Here is a 16,177-nt window from a genome sequence, read left to right on the forward strand (position 1 = left end):
GCTTTTTTTTTTTTTTTTTTTTTTTTTTTTTTTTTTTTTTTTTTTTTTTTTTTTTTTTTTTTTTTATGTCTGAACATAAGCCATGTGTTGTTGAGAGGGTGACCGAATTTTAGCATGAAACGGTCATGCGTGTGTTGACAAATGGCGTAACTCATCTTTCACCGTTCAATGGCACAAGTCCTCAACAGCTAGAGGACTACCTACGGACCAGACTACGTTACCGGGCTAGTCTATAAAGATAGGCAATGGAACTAGTTCTAGCAGTAGTCGTTGTGGTGTGGCGGCAACCATATATATTCATGGTGTCACAAGTGTGTGTCCTATCTATCGGAATTATGGGCGGGCTTGAGAGGGGAAAGGCACAAACACGCATTGTTTGTTGAGCTGTCTCGGTCAAGTGAGATGTTTCATGCTGGACAAACTCTATAGTAGTAGTATGCCGCGCTGGCTGTTCATGTGGGTTCCAGATCGTGCGTGGTCCGGCCCTGACACTCGTGGTCGGATGATTGGCCAAAGGGACGCTTTTTGGGACTAAAGACGTAACCTCGGGGAGCGGTCCGTTAGTTGGTGTAGCACGCCGCCATCCGCAAAATCTACCCGCCAACGGGAACAGTCAATCATCACAGACAAAGCGGTACGTAGAGCTTGATGAAAGGCCCGTAACAGTATTATACTTAGTACCCTCAGCATGTGAAGAACCGGACCGAGAAAACAATGCCGACGGATTTGCCAGGAGGTGTGCAATGCAAGAGTCGCGACAGATAGAAATAGAAGATGTTTTGGCTGCGAGAATGCCTGTTTGTTTCTCTTCGTTCATTTGCTCCGGAGCTGCCGCGGGCGAGCGATTCAATCCGTGCTGGGGGAAACGACAAAACAAAACAAACCTCTTCCTCGCCTGAACCACCACCACCTTAGTTACCTTACAAAGGCGTTGAATTTCAAACAGGGCCTCAACATACAACATAATCTCGATTGATTGTTGCGTACACTACACCAACCCTACTTTTATTGTCTTGAACTGGAAACCCCGCCGTAGCGTCCAGCCCAGACTCGGATTGATTACGCCATCCCGTCGCAATAGTCAAAAACTTGGGCGAACGACCTGCATTGAAAAACGTCTGGGCCAACGACAGCACGCGATAAGGACCCGTGCTTTCTTATCGCAGCAGCCATCNNCCCCCCCCCCCCCCCCCAAACTTCATCGGCAGGCGTTTTTGAAGAGTGGCCCGCCACCTTGGTCGAACCTTGGCTCATTCGAGGCGGTATTCAGACAAAATCCCAGTCGGTCTGAAGTCGGCATCCAACTGTCATATTCTCTCATCACCCCCGAGAAAATCATCTGATCGAGTCCTCTCCTTCTTAAACCCTTTTACCATCCCAAACGATCCTGATTTTTGCTTGCGTGGCTGCCAAATATTCGAGCGGGCGACAGTTGCATTCCCAGCCCATCAGCCTTAGGAGCTGCACCGCGTTCCACCCTCGCCTGTCTCAAACATAGCTGTCTCTTGAGTTACCTGGGATGGCCCCGAAACCGACGGCGGCGGAGGCGCCAGAGGAGCCACAGAGCGATGGCTCCAAGCTCAAGACGTTTGTCGGCATCCTTAGAAAGTACGTTGGACACCGCAGTTGGCTTTTTTGAAATTGAATTTCCATTCTATACCCGTCGGACGCCCCGAACGCGCGGCAGGGCATGCAATCATAGATAACCCCGCATCCAAGAAGAACCGATGAACCGGGCACATCAAGCAGCGAAGATGATGGCACTCAAGACTGATCGAGGACAAAGGATGGCTTTATAAATGATATTTCAACGCATGTTGGATGAATGCTAACAATTAGCAATCTGTCCATTGCAGGTTCATCGGCGTCCCGGACCTCGCAGCTGTTCGCTTCTCCCTTCCATCACAACTCCTTGAGCCCACACCCAATCTCGAGTACTGGAACTACCTCGATGCACCGAATACATTCATCGCTATTGGTACATCCGACGATCCTGTCGATCGTATGCTAGAGGTTCTGCGTTTCTGGTTTACAAAGGACTTGAAGTACGCCAAGGGCCGTCCGTGCAAGCCATACAACTCATGCCTTGGCGAGTTCTTCCGCTGTAACTGGGAGGCCGAGGACAATGCACCCAGGATCAACACAAAAGCCATAACAGATGGAACCCCGGATGGCAGCAGGCCTGGCAGCGGTGCCTCAAGCTTGAAGTCGAAGAAGAATGTCCCGGCAGCTCTCGGGGTTGCTGCTGGCGACTCCCGCGCGGCCTCAAACCTGTCGGTGGCGCAGACCGGCACGAACCCTCAGAACCCCACCGTGAGAGTTTCATACCTCACCGAGCAGACGTCTCACCATCCCCCCGTCAGCGCCTTCTACATCAGCTGCCCGGAGAAGGGACTTCATGCGCGCGGCTTTGACCAGATCACAGCCAAGTTTACTGGCACGAGCATCAAGGTAATGCCCGGCGAGCACAACCTTGGTATCTTTGTCACGCTCGAGCGCCACGACAACGAGACGTACCAGCTCACACACCCGGCCGCCCATCTTGGTGGCTTTTTGCGTGGCGGTCTTAACGTTACCGTGGGTGACATGTGCTTCATCACGTGCCCTAAAACCAAGCTCAAGGCTATTCTCCGCTACTATGACGAAGGCTGGACGCGGTCGACCAACCAAGTTGAGGGCATCATCTTTAAATATGACCCAGAAAACGACACCAAGGTTAACATCAAGGACGTGGCGGATGAGGATATCCTGGTGAGGTTAAAGGGCCCATGGAAGGAGAAGGTCGTCTTTACCATGGGCCCGAAGCCAGTAGTACGTTTTTTTTTTTTTTTTTTTTTTTCACCTGTTTTCATCTCTCTTTTGAGCGCCCCATTGGTATTATGTGGCACGTAGCATGTTGACTAACAAATCAATGTAGGCTTCACACCCACCTGAGAAGCAAACAACTATCATTGATATTGGACCACTTAGCGTGGCGCCCAAGTCATTGCCACCCCAAGAGATGCAGCTCGAGAACGAATCTCTGGAACTGTGGCGCGGGGTAACAGAGGCCATTAACGCAAAGCAATACTCCAAGGCTACAAACGTCAAGATTGAGCTCGAGGAGAAGCAACGCGAAAAGGCACGTGAGCGGGAGCGCACTGGTGAGCCTTTCAAGCCCGTCTTCTTCGAGCAGGTCACGGACAAGGGCGGTAAGCCGCAACTTACCGAGAAGGGCCGCGCCGTGCTGGAGAGGGCACAGAAGGGAGAATGGAGCGTCGAGGGTATACTGGATGTGCCCAAGCCCAAGCCCGCGTCAAGCTGATGATGCTGGGGGAGGATTTCCTGGGTCTCGTTCGGGATGCTTTTTTTCTTTTTTTTTTTTCCCTTTTTTTTTTCGGGCATAGATATCTCGTTGGTGGTGCCGGCTGGCTGGCATATAGAGCACACACCACACAAGCGTCATTATTTTTTTGCTGCTTTTGTATCTTTTCACTTGCTTTTCGTTGTCTTCATCCGCGAGATATGGAAGATGGATCAATCCCTTCCCCGTTTACTAATTGTGTTTGTTCTATTTGCTTGCTGTTTAAAGGCGTTCAGATAAATCCACAATTCTCATACAATAACTCGGTTTGAAAGATCCTCAATTTGCATCTTCTTTAGAGTTAACATTCCGACCTGGTTCTCGTGCGCAATGTCCAATATCAGATGAATCACTTGTCTGCCTTGTCCGCATAAGTTGTTTTGAGCAACCATGCGGTACCGTACCTAGTACCCATTAAGGGGTGCTCAGTTTGATCAGCGGACAGTTTGGGTTAAGAACTGCCGCAAAAAGCCGGCGGTAACAATTTCGCAAGAGCGTACATAAATAAGATTGTTTAAATACGGCCTGATTTGAGAATCTATAAACCTGGCTATGGAACGACTCCCCATCTCTGGGATTCGTTAGTCCATGGCTTAACAGATAGATGCACGAGAAAGTTGTTTTCACGAGTACAAAGGCGAAAGGGGCAATCCAAGTGAACACCAGGAAACCGAAAAAAAAAGGACGTCATAAGCCGGCTGAGATGCTGCGTGGATCCCGGCTCGCCAATTTATATTTTAGTTTCTTGAGTAGGAATCAGTGCGACATGCATGAGGACAGTACCCAAGTGAACAGATGGTGATAGTTAGGTAGGCCCACCCTGTGCTTGGTCTGACGGCTAAGTGTACTTTGTGCAGAAAGCGGCCTTGCTGGACATGGATTTTTATGGACTATAGAGTCGAAGGACAGAGGAGGAGATGAGCTGCGGCGAATCACTAATGAGCGATCCTACTGGGGGGCGTCACTCGTCAGGGCACGACAGACCGATACAGTAAAGTGGCCATTTCAGGCTTGACAGCTGTTTGCTTTTGGTTTTACTCAAAGTTGAACACCTAGCTCCCTAGAGAACTCGGTTTCTGCTCCGCGAGTCCACTCGACCACATCCACTTGACCACATCCGCTCGAGATAAAATAGATTTGCTCTCTATAAAGGGGTTGTCGTGAGGCGAGGTCATGCCACCTTGATCTCCGAAACCTCGCCCATCTCGTTCTTGACTTCCCCGGAGACCTTGTAAGCCACACGCCACCTGAGCTTGAAAACCTCGACCTTTTTATTTCTGTCACCGGCGTGCCACACTTCAAGGACCTGTGTGACACCACGGCTTTGCTTGGGTGACAGATCCCTGCCTGTTTGCGGTTGTAATTGTGACTCGTATCCCTTTTCATCATCAGTCAGTTGAAAGTTGGACAGCGAGCATAATGCCAAAAGGCTTCAACAGTCACACTCAAAAATCAACGACAGAAATACATCTGTCGTTAATAATAATAATAATAATAATAATAATAATAATAATAATAATAATAATAAAAAAACATACCTTGGGAACGGCAGACTGGAAATGCAGCTCAGACAATGGTTGTGCAGTGTTGTTAGAAAAAGCAAAATGTAACCTGACCGAGTTTGCACCCGGGCTAGGCCTCTTGGCAATGAGCTCAATCTTAAGACCCTGATCAGTGAGCACGGCTTTCTGCTCCTGAGGCAGCTGCGGGGCGGCTTCCGGCGGCAACGCAGACGAGAAAGCCCACTCGTCGTCGTCGTTGGCGTCGGTAGCAGTGGCAGCTTGTGCTGGCGGCGGCTGAAAGGCCTGGGTGACATGGGCTGGCGTTGATGATTTCGAGGAAAAGGCCGAGGGAGAAGCCAGGGCGGCAAACGGGTCGGTTGTGGCCTTGGGTGGCGGTGCAAACAGCGATGACTGGTAGTTAGGGGGTTGAGGCGTTGAAGATTTGGATGAGGTTGGTGGTGCCGAAGTAAATCCCGAGAATGGCGAGACGGATGGAGCCGGCGGAGCGATGGTCGTTTGTAGGGGGCCTTTGGCGCTGCTGTTTTCAGTTATAGACGACAGTAAAGCGGGACCAGGAATGTCTGCCACACCTTGTTAGCACTACTAGCTTTCTTTTGAGCCAAAGAAGAAGAAGAAGAGTTGGCTTACTTGTGTTGGCCCCGAAACCCAATTGAATCCCGCCGCTCTGGGCACTCAAGCTTTCGCTTTCTCCAATGGAGAGGCCAAGGAGATCATTTTCGATACCACCAGAGGCGCCTGCGGCTGACTGCGAAGATCCTGCACCGTTTGTGCCAGAGTCGCCATCAAAGTCAATAAGTGACAACTCATTCCTGGCCGAAGACGACGCTCCGGCAGATGCCGAGGGGGGCGCGCCGCTCGACAGCTTCTTGGCGCCCTCGACATCGCCCTTCTTGAGAAGCTTGTATCTCTCAACCGTCCTATGTATGCTATCGTTGATTTCCAAAAGCTTGGCTACGGCTTCGTGGTCATCCGATTCCTCCTCGCACATTTTCTGGATCTTGGGCTGCGCACTCGAGAGTGCCGAGGCTAGCTCCTCAAACACGTCACCGTCCTGCATCGTATCCCCCGGCTTGAACGCCTCCAGCCTTTCCTCCAGCAGCCTTGCCTTTGCTTGGATTTTGCCAACCTCCTCAGCCGCCTTGGCGCGGTAGTCGACCTTGGTGCGCGTGTCATAGCCAGCCATGACCTTCATCAGACGGTTGGCTTCCTGCAAGTCCTCTGGGGTTCCTCGTCGGATAAGCTCCTGTAGTTTTGCCGATTGCGCCTCGCGCTCCTCTTCCTCCATTTCTTCGGCAGATTTCAGATTCTGCCAATATCACGAACCGTAGAGGTATGAGTTAGTAGACGCACCATCTTTGTATGTGCATAGTCTAGTAAGGAGGGCAAAAAGAAAAAAAAAAAACCATCACTGCCGGAAATGTTATGCCCACTTACATCGCTGGGATTCAGCACCGCAGCATCATCCCTCCTGACCTCGGGGAAAGTGTAGCCCTTGTAGCTCAGCAGCCTGTGCATATCCCTGATGAAGCCCAGGTCGTCCTTGTACCTACTCGTCTCGCAGATGGTGCTCCTCCACTCCTCGATGGCCTCGAGGATCTTGGTCTGCACACGCGAAGCGCGAATGGGCGGGCGCTCGGGGAAGCGGCGAACCAGCTCGTTGAGGAACTCCTTGGTGCTGATCTGCAGGTGGAAGGGGTAGCCGCAGTTCTTGACGCAGATATCGAGCAGGTGCAGGGCCAGCAGGGCGACGTTGGCGTTGCGGTGATTGATGTAGCCGACGATGGCCATGGCCGCCTCGCGCGGAGCCGTGCCCTTCTTGGAGTTGATCAGGTCCGAGATCTCGAGGTTCAGGGCCAAGTTCGGTTCGTAGTTCTCCGGGCTGCACGCGGCCTGGATGAAGCGGAGCAGCTGCGAGTTGGCCGAGCTCGTGCTGCCTGGCTCCCCCCACCGGTCCCGCGCGGCGTATCGGGCGGATGCCGCCTCCATTGTGAAAGCGTGTTTTTAGGCGTGAGGCACTCAGATGTTGTGGGCTCAAGGGGAATAGCCGGGGTTTTTCTTTTTCTTTTTGAGCTGAAGCTAGCTGGTCACAGCCGGTGTCGCTCAGAGTCTGGGTTGTAATATCTTGTTGTCGCTGTCGTCGGCCCGTGAACCTCCGATGTCTGGGGCGGGGCAGGCGCTTTGGAAAGAGCCCGAGAACTCCAAGAAGCTGAACACAAAGTCAATCACTGCAGCTAGATTTGTACGAGCAAGTCCCCTAAGTCGCTACCGGCAGGCCGCGCACTCCATTGAGCAGTTGGGGAGGTGTGGAATGTGCTTGACGACACAGTTCTGTGCGAGGTGTATGTCAAGAGTTGCGATGCGAAATGTCGGGCAGGCAGTAGATGCGGTTCAGCATATAGCTGGCAATAAGCGAAGCATCCATCCGATAGAAGCGTGTCAAGGTGGGGACCCAATTAATCCCACCAGACTAAGGCAGGGTGACCATCCGTTAATGTGGAGGTTGCTTGGCGGGGAACTCACAGTTAGTGTTAGTAAGGCATTTGCACTATTTACAATTGGTAGGCAAGAGCAAAAAACACATGTGCGGCACCGCAATTTGTGCATGTTGTACAGTAAACAATATACCTAGACCTGTGCTAAACAGGTAGGTACTTTGCTTGATTGCCCCACCTTTACACACACATTAGGCAAAGAGGGACGAGAAGCTTTCTTTGTACTCGGAAACCAAAAAGAGCCAATCTTCAAACGTCATCCATTTGTTATTTTTTTTTTTCCCTCTTCTTTCCCCATTCCAGCAATCGCATAGTCGCAGAGGACAAACCCTCAAAATAAATAAAAAATGGTCCGCCACAAGAAGGACTTTAACAGCAAAGGCAAGCGCCTTCACCACGGCCCGCCAAGAGGTAGCAGGCCACCCCCACGTCGCCAAGACAACGACGCTGGCAGCGACGATGGCGACAACGACAACAGTAGCAACAGCCGCAGCAACCGCTCGCCCCCAGCTTTCAAGGCCGCGTGCTGGGACCTGGGCCACTGCGACCCGCGGCGGTGCTCGGGCAAGAAGCTCATGAAGCTCGGCATGATGCGGCCGTTGGCCCTCGGCCAGCGCCACCAGGGCGTCATCGTCACGCCCAACGGCAAGACGGTCGTGTCGCCCGCTGACCGAGAGACGCTGGAGCAGCATGGCGCCGCTGTCGTCGAGTGCTCGTGGGCCCGCACCAAGGAGGTGCAGTGGTCGCGCGTCGGCGGCCGCTGCGAGCGCCTGCTGCCGTACCTGGTCGCTGCCAACACGGTCAACTACGGCAAGCCCTGGCGCCTCAACTGCGTCGAGGCCCTGGCCGCCGCATTTGCCATCTGCGGGCGGCTGGAGTGGGCCGCTCAGATCCTCGAGCCCTTTTCTTATGGTGCTGCCTTCCTCGAGATCAACGCCGCGCTGCTCAAGAGGTATGCGGCCTGCGCCGACGCGGACGAGGTCAAAAAGGCAGAGGAGGAGTGGATGGACAGGTTGGAGAGGGAGTATGCCGAGAGTCGGGAGTCTGACGGGAAGGATTTGTGGAAAGGTGGCAATATGAACCGGCGGCCGATCATGGAATCCGATGACGACGAGGAAGAGGATGGAGAGGGGTCCGGGGAGGATGGAGAAGGAAGTGATGGGAGCGTGGATGGGATATATCTCGGCAAGAAACCTCCTGGGAAACAGGCAGAGGCAGTCGATGACCAAGACGATCAACGGCAGTCAAAAGATCCTTTCGACATATCCGATGATTCAGATGACGACGCGGCCATGGAGGAAATCCGCAGAAAAGTGTTAGCGTCGAGGCCATTTGCTGAATCATCCACAGCGACGAAGACGGGCGCCGACGTCGAAGACAGCAAGCCCACTCCAGCCTCCATCCCTCGCCCGCAGCCAACGACAAGTAATAGCAACCAGTTCAAGCCCGATCTGGAAGTAGAACCAGATTCTGACAATGGTTCAGACGATGACGAATTTGACGGTATCATGTCCGCCACTCCTGTAACTGATCGGGTGGGACTGGCAAAGTTGGAAAAGGAGAGGGCGAGGGCAGCGATAACAACGCGCACCTTTACATCGTCCTCCATATCGGCCCCGCGTAGGGGATGACCGCTACTAGATCAACATAGAACCGACATGATTTGAACACCTTGTGACAATTAACTGACGACCATATTGTACGTGAACGAACAAAAAGTCTCTGGATTCACAACTTCTAACATGTACAAATTATCAAGTATGCAACCTTTGAAGCCCACGAGCATGTATATGGAAAATAGAAAAAAAAAGTACGCCACTTTGTCCGCATATGTGCCATGCCAGGAAAAAAAAAGAAAAGAAAAAAAAGAAGGAGAAAAGAAAAAAAGAAGCAAGAGAAAAAAGAAAATGCCGGTAAATGCGCCAGAATCATGCAACCTTCCCAAAAACAAAAGAAATTATTCAGTTATCCCGAGTCCATGCAACCCATCACCACTGCCGCTGCCACCCTCAACCATCTCCCACCCATCTCTATCCCTGCCTCTTGACCTTTCCCTCTCAAACTTCCGCACCCTCTGCCCAGCTGCAACGACATCAACAGGGACCTTGCCAAACTCGATGAACCGTCCGTCTCCAAGCTTTAACCCCCCAGGCGACGAGCCGGAACGTGCCATTGCCTCCCCACCCTGCACCAAATCTGGACTTTGCCCAGGCGGTGCGCCAAATTTGACAGGGACGACTGGCGACTTCCTACCGCGAGCAACACCGCCGGAAGCAGGACTGGTCGACCGAGCAGACGCGGGCGCTGCGATAGCCGAGGACCCCGTCAATAAGCCCCCAGAGCCGGCGTGGTGAGGGCCGCGTGACATGAGCTCCGAATGCCGCTCCTCATATCGCTGGTAGCTTGTCGGAACGTCAGGGAACGCCGGGCCTATACGGGGCGACGGCTCGGTGCGCACGTCCGAAGGCGCGTGGCTGTAGACGCTGCCAGACCCGCTGCGGCTGCCGCCTGCGTCGTAGCCGTAGCTGTAGTACATGTACGGCTGGGGGGAGGCGCCCCGGCTGTTGGTCAAGCCACCAATGGGAGCACCCGTTGGGGATGACCTGTTGCTTGTGGTTGGAACTGGTGGGGCGTACCTGACGGGCATGGGGACGAGGGACTGCTTCTGCTTCTGCGGTTGCGTTTCTCCGCTGGGGTTGCGCGACATGGGCAATGACGTGTAACCATCCGGGGAAGGGGGGTATGGAGCCTGCGGCGGCTGTACACTGATAATATAGGGGTTTTGGTGCGGACCGCCGCTGATTCTGTGGTTTTGTCGGCGCCCATGCGTTTTTGGAGGATATCCAGTCACTGGTGCAGCGGAGTGATGGTAATCACTGGTGCTGTTCCGAATAGACGGCGTGGACCGCGTCATGATGCCCTCTTCATAGTCAGGCTCGTCAGGCAGCGTTTCGAGCAGCTCCAAAGAAGGAATTCTGGCCCGGCCAGGACTGTATAGAGGGAGGTCGGTATCCCATCTCTGAACCGACCCAGACACAGTGGGCCCGCCAGTGGCCGATGGGAATGGCTGGAATTGCGGACCACAACCAGCAACAGACCCACGAGCTTGGCGCTCAAATGGAAGACTGGGGGGAGGAGAGAAAGGTGATGTAACCTGACCAGGACTCGACCTTGTCGAGCGCGAGCCGGCAAAGAGCGTTGCAGGTGCCCGCGGTGGACTGCTGATGTTGGTCTGTGGCACGAGTGCGGGACTACTGACGTTACTGTGTACTTTGCTACCCGGCTGAGTAGGTCTGCGAGTCTCATCCAGGGGCGACTCAGCCACAACCGTGATCGGAGACTCGGAATTGCCCTTGCGGTGATGCTTCAGCAGATCGCTGCTTGACTTCCTCGACAGGTCTGACCAAGGTCTTCTTGGCGGCCTTGCCCGCGTGCTCGATACGCTTGACCCTCGACTGCGGCTCTTGGCGGTGCCGTTTGATGGTCTCCGTGCACTAGGCTCCCTACTATTCAAGCGTTCGGACGAGGTTCGAGACCGGGGTTTAATGTTTTCTCTGAACCGCTGCAGAGCGTTTTGGGTCTTCTCGGTCCAACTTGACGGAGGACTGGCCACAGTCTTAAAGTACTCGTTGTGGAATTCGCCTGGCGAGGTCGGCGGTTCGTCATGATGGCCAATGCCCCTGCCTCTTACGTCTGGGTCAATGGCCGTCGTGTTTCCTATCGGCCTTGGCCTCCCCGCTGCCACACTCGCATAGCTGTGACCGTTTGCACCGTCGATCCTTAGCTTCGGACGCACTGGGGCCCCCGTTGTGTGGCTAACACTCCGGACTGTCTTGTCATCACCGCTCAGGATAACACTAACGTCGTTGATCATTTCGGCAACCGCGCCACCGGCCGGCGAAGTCTGCTTGAGTTTGTTGAGGATCATCCTCGCCCCGCTCTCGGCCGTCGTTTCTGGTGCCACAGAGGTTCGCCGTGGGGAGCCCCCATGTTGGGAATGAATCTGCGCATCGTATCTAAACCCCTTGGCCGTCTCTCGGCTGATGCTACTACGCGGATCACTGACGGTCCTGTCTCGCCAAGCCCCTGCGCGATCATGGTAGCGGCGGCCTTCTTTTTTCTTGACGGTCCTATGCTGCGGAGAATGTGACACAAGCTGCCATGGCGGCGAGCGCGGGGAATTGAGCACGGCAGAAGTCGCTTCTTCGATACCAGGCGTGGCAGGGTCTATCCGTGGGGAGGGAACCGCAGGCACGACAGTTCCTGTGTCATCAGCGTCCGCCACAAACGGCGGGGCCGGTATTGTTTGCTTCTCTGGATACGGCACCGGAACATGGAAGTGATAGGGGTTGACATAGTCCAGCGGCGCAGCGACTTTCTTCGGAGACTCTTGGTAAGTCCCAAGGGGAATATTATCATTGTCCAAGATAGGAACCCATTGCTCCACGCCCGACAAGCTTTGCTGGCTGTTCGGGGTGCCGCTGTCCGTTTCGGACAGACTGCCGCTGTTCCTTTCAAAGACAGACGAAGGCGGCGCCTCATCGGCAGTCCGGTTGACGATGTGTGCTTGCACTTTTTGCGTGAGTGAGGTGATAGAGTCGTGGCAAAGCCCGGACCGAAGCTCCAATGCCTTGCGCGACTTTACCAGGCGCTCGCGATCCACGGCTTTCTTCTCAAACCGCTCCACATGGTCAAGAAGCTTGCGTCCATGGATATGAAAACGCCGATAGTCGTCTGGCAGCCCTATCTTTGGGTCGTGTTTGACACGATTATCTGCTTCGTCGTATGACCGACAAAACACTGCGACGGCACGTTCGAGCCAGAAAATATGCTGTTTCTCCTCGGCCAGAGTCTCAACAAAGAAGGCTTGTACGACACTGTGAACTCTCAGGATATCGAGGTATTCAACGCTGCGATCGAAGCTTTGCCGTGAACTGCGTGAGCTGGTTGGCGAGATATCATCGCTCTCTATCCGCTCGATTAGCGCGAACATTATCAGCACTTTGAGTGAGTTGTTCAGTGTCATCTTCTTATGTGAAACATCGAAAGTCTTGACTGGTGTTGTGTTATCCAAAGCTTGGAGACCTGGTTTCCGAGGTTAGCAATGGCTAAGGACAAGTACATCAGTCTGAGATAGATATTTACTCACCGAGCGCAATCATCTCCACTGGCACGTGCGAGTCGAAGAAGACCAGTATTGACATGAGATTCAGCGCTGCGTTGGCACCGCGGTCATGAAGTTGGTCGTAGACGGCCCGATAAGCCGGCAAACTTCCAACCTTGGGCCTACTGCGGTACGACCTCAGATACTTCGATAGTGGCTCTCTGGTCGCTTTGAGGTGCTGGGCCGCAACGTGAATCATAAGCGGTAAGCGCCCCATAAGCTGCACAAGCTCCATTGCCCGCGAACGATCGTCCTGGGACCAAGGTCGTGGCTTCTCCATCTCAAGGAGGAGCAGCTCCTGCGCCTCCTGCACTGTCAGTAGATCCAGCTCCATCACCTGCGGATTGTCGAACTGATGATCACCGCCCACTGCGGCGTCAGTCGAGGTGAATATAATCGAGGTTCCAGGACGACTCGGGATAAAACGCTCGGTGCCTTTGGCGTCGAATTGTATGCCATCAAAAACTAGAAGCCAGTCGTCAAAAGTCTCAAACCATGCGCGGACTATGTCGACGATACGGCTCGGGTCTCGTAGCAGCTCGTCATCCACTGCGCCACCAGCCACATCCTCAAGCGAATCCCGTATTGCTTCTGTCTTTGCGATGCGCCAGAACCAGTGTTCCATCTCGGGTATCGACTTGGCACGTACCCAATAGACACCGCCTGAGTAATCGGCTTTGTGTTTGAATACGTACTGCCGTGCCAAATGTGTCTTACCACCGCCCGGTAGACACTGCAGGAGCACAGCCGATGTTCCATAGGCTCGACGTCCTTTATCCATGAGCTTCTTGTGCAGGTCCCTCATCTCTTGCTCTCGACCAATGTTGTACGAGTTTGGCCTGAACGTCTCTGGGTGAATGAAAATAACCCCTGATGTCCCTTCTCGCGGAAGGCTTGGGCGGGAAGATTCTGGTATCAATGGCAAGGGTGAAGTTGCCGAGATCTCGGATCTTCCATCGTGAGACGTGGACGCCTCTGATGGTGGAGGAGCGTTAGGTGGTGGTTCAAGATAACGAATCTCTCTATTGGTGCGATCTAATACTCGGAGAAAACAATGCTCCCAAACAATCAGCCTCCGTTATTCCGACACAAATGCCGTCAATACTCAGCTAGCATTACGGCTCCTCCGCGATCTGAGTAAACTTCCAACACCTAGTCATCCGCCTCGTCGTTCTCAAACAGTGAACGCGCTGTCGATCTTGAAGAAGCGACAGAGCCTTGCGCGGAACTCTCGGAGGGTGTATATATTGTGTTTGAGGGCGAAGGGGACCTACCGCTTGCCGAAGATCGGCTCTGGCCGGAAGCGCTCTGGGGAGGACTCTACAGGTAACATTGTCAGCATTGTATATTGGTTGGCACGTGGGCATGGCATCTCCACCTACAAACGCCCTCATCTGCTCATTAATGTCATTTCTGGCTCTGGCCAGGCGCTCTTCGTCCTCAACACCCCATCGGACTTGGATAACATTTGGCGCCTCGGTCACCCACTCACGAAGGGTGGTCGAGACCATCCTATAGCCGGGAGCGTTGTCACTGTCAAACTTGGCCATGCCAGAATGTGTCGCCTCTATACCATAGTAGATGACGCCCGGCAGTTGAGGGCTCGCCGAATTAGCGTCAACGATGATGACCTTGTGTCCCTTGATGTCTGTCTTGTGGTTCTCATGAGCCATGTGGATCTTGAACCGCTGGTAGACATCGAGGAAGTGGCTGTTGATGTTCTGCAAGGTCTCATTGTCTCGCTTGAGCGTCTTGAGAAGAACCGACTCGGACTCAAAAAAGCGTTTCGGCACCACCGCGTCCGACATGTGCTGTAACACTCCCGCCCAATGAGCCACGTCAGACCCGGTGTGTGGCGTGCCAAGAAAGATGATTCCAAAGGTCGAGACGTAGATGGACCTCAGAGCATCGTGGGCCGTGTTTCGCAGATCGTTGCTGTACAGCAAGGCCCGCTTCACGAGAATGCCGCCGAGACTGTGCGCGACCCAAATGATAGGATTCTTTGTCGTGTCCTCGCTCTTGCGATAATTGGTCAGGGTCGCGACGAGCGTCTGAGCGTGGACGTGAATGAAGTTGTCACTGGCGCTGCGGTCATTGCGGGTCGAGTAGACGTCGGCATTGTACCCATATACCAAGATGTTTGCATGCTGCTTCTTCAGCGAGACTGGCAGGAGGTCTGCAGGCCAGTAGACGCCGTTGGTGCGGGCCGTCCACGTCTTTTGCGGGTCGCCATTCAGGCCATGGACAAGAACAATGTCGACCTTCGCATCTGGATGCGTGTATACGGCGCTGACCTCATAGCGGGAGACCTGCTTGTTTATTGTGCCCTAATTTGAGGGAAGACAAGGCAGTTGAGATAATATTAGCTTTTGTGTCTGATCGCACTTGCCTAAAGCAGTAAATCTTGAAACGAAATAGAATCTCTTCCCCCCCGCTCCTTCCTGGGGTGCACAAAAGGCAATCGTCAGCATCACGATGCTGGTGCTGACGCCATAGTCAAGTGCGGCCCGCCCCGATGCTGACTTCCGCGTAACGGGCGGACCTTCGACCATTTCCGTAGCAGGGTTCAAGATGCAATCGAGCAGGGAGGAGTAATGCGCACGATGTATTCAATCCATGCTGGCAAACAACAGATGAAGTTCGTCCAGATGCGATCTCTGGAGCTCCAACCAGAATTGCAGAGATAGGATGAGAGATGTAGTGACCTACCATTCTTAACGGGATGGGCCCCGCCGTTCAGCTCAAAGAACCACGGTACCGTATGGCACTTGTCAATCGCGCGGTGTGCGCTGCTAGATCCGAATTTGTGATAACTTTCAATAATTGAGTTCGGCCCAATATACTATATATACTGCGGAAAGGTAAAAGTTTAAGGTGACAACCAAAGGGTGTGATGCGAAGACAGAAAGATATGTAAACAGAAATCATAAACCAAGTAGGAAGAACCTAGAAAGATTTCATATCGACAAGCAAAGCACCCCGTGGCATTAAGGCGGGAAAGGGGCGATGCAACGCCACGAAATAAATTTGGCAGAAATCCAACGAGTGGGCATTACCCGTTGAAAGCAGACAGAGCAAAGCCGCACATAGCTCTGGCTGACTATTGCAGTTCAGTTCGTCACCCTTATGCTAGGCCCTCTACAGTAGTATTAAACATGCAATGTCGAGCCAAGTCACATTTTCCCTGCAGAGTATTTTTTCTCTGGGTGGCATGGTCCAGTAGATCCATCACGAGGGCCTCCCTGTCTGCCTTTTGGAAAGTCGCATGGGGCCAGCTGAGCGCACCATCACCCCTGGGGAATCCACACACGCTAGGGGCTCTTCCCGAGCCACACTTTATAATCCTTGTTGAATCACCGTTTTTTTTAAAGCCGGGGGAACTCCGCACTGCCGCCATCACGATCCAGCCAGCCAGCCGGCCCAGTGGCGGGCAAGGCTGGGCCCTGTCGCATTCTGCCATCTAAATTTCTGACAGGTTTGTTATGCTAATGGTGTAGGTAGCTGCTTAGTTTTAGACAATCGCAAAATAATCGTTTTTACTTCAGCGTCCATCGCTCATGCTTGGCGGAAACAAGCAATCCGTGGACTACTATAGAATCAGACCGATCTAGAACTAGAAATCCCCTAGATGGCACTGAAACTCAACAGTCTACTG

General features: G+C 53.3%; 4 protein-coding genes across 4 annotated transcripts; 2 read left to right on the forward strand and 2 right to left on the reverse strand.

The window, feature by feature from the left end:
* Positions 1–1,519: 1,519 nt before the first annotated feature.
* PpBr36_08290 (uncharacterized protein) lies at positions 1,520–3,304 on the forward strand (the record flags this gene model as incomplete). The annotated part of the gene is made up of 3 exons (XM_029895421.1): positions 1,520–1,608; positions 1,857–2,811; positions 2,918–3,304. The coding sequence occupies 3 exons, from the start codon at positions 1,520–1,522 to the stop codon at positions 3,302–3,304; spliced, it is 1,431 nt and encodes a 476-aa protein (XP_029747459.1).
* Positions 3,305–4,514: 1,210 nt separating this feature from the next.
* Positions 4,515–6,852, reverse strand: PpBr36_08291 (uncharacterized protein; the record flags this gene model as incomplete). Its single annotated transcript, XM_029895422.1, has 4 exons — positions 4,515–4,721; positions 4,882–5,426; positions 5,494–6,172; positions 6,301–6,852. The coding sequence occupies 4 exons, from the start codon at positions 6,850–6,852 to the stop codon at positions 4,515–4,517; spliced, it is 1,983 nt and encodes a 660-aa protein (XP_029747458.1).
* An 853-nt stretch (positions 6,853–7,705) lies between these two features.
* Positions 7,706–8,989, forward strand: PpBr36_08292 (uncharacterized protein; the record flags this gene model as incomplete). Its single annotated transcript, XM_029895423.1, has 1 exon — positions 7,706–8,989. One exon carries the CDS (start codon positions 7,706–7,708, stop codon positions 8,987–8,989), a length of 1,284 nt encoding a protein of 427 aa, XP_029747457.1.
* Positions 8,990–9,315: 326 nt separating this feature from the next.
* PpBr36_08293 (uncharacterized protein) lies at positions 9,316–14,850 on the reverse strand (the record flags this gene model as incomplete). Its single annotated transcript, XM_029895424.1, has 4 exons — positions 13,905–14,850; positions 13,710–13,842; positions 12,508–13,557; positions 9,316–12,443 (listed from the first exon to the last, which is right to left on the reverse strand). The coding sequence occupies exons 1-4, from the start codon at positions 14,328–14,330 to the stop codon at positions 9,316–9,318; spliced, it is 4,737 nt and encodes a 1,578-aa protein (XP_029747456.1). The 5' UTR covers positions 14,331–14,850.
* Positions 14,851–16,177: the final 1,327 nt, after the last annotated feature.

The sequence above is a fragment of the Pyricularia pennisetigena genome, chromosome 5, assembly GCF_004337985.1.
Source record: "Pyricularia pennisetigena strain Br36 chromosome 5, whole genome shotgun sequence".
Lineage (NCBI taxonomy): Eukaryota > Fungi > Ascomycota > Sordariomycetes > Magnaporthales > Pyriculariaceae > Pyricularia > Pyricularia pennisetigena.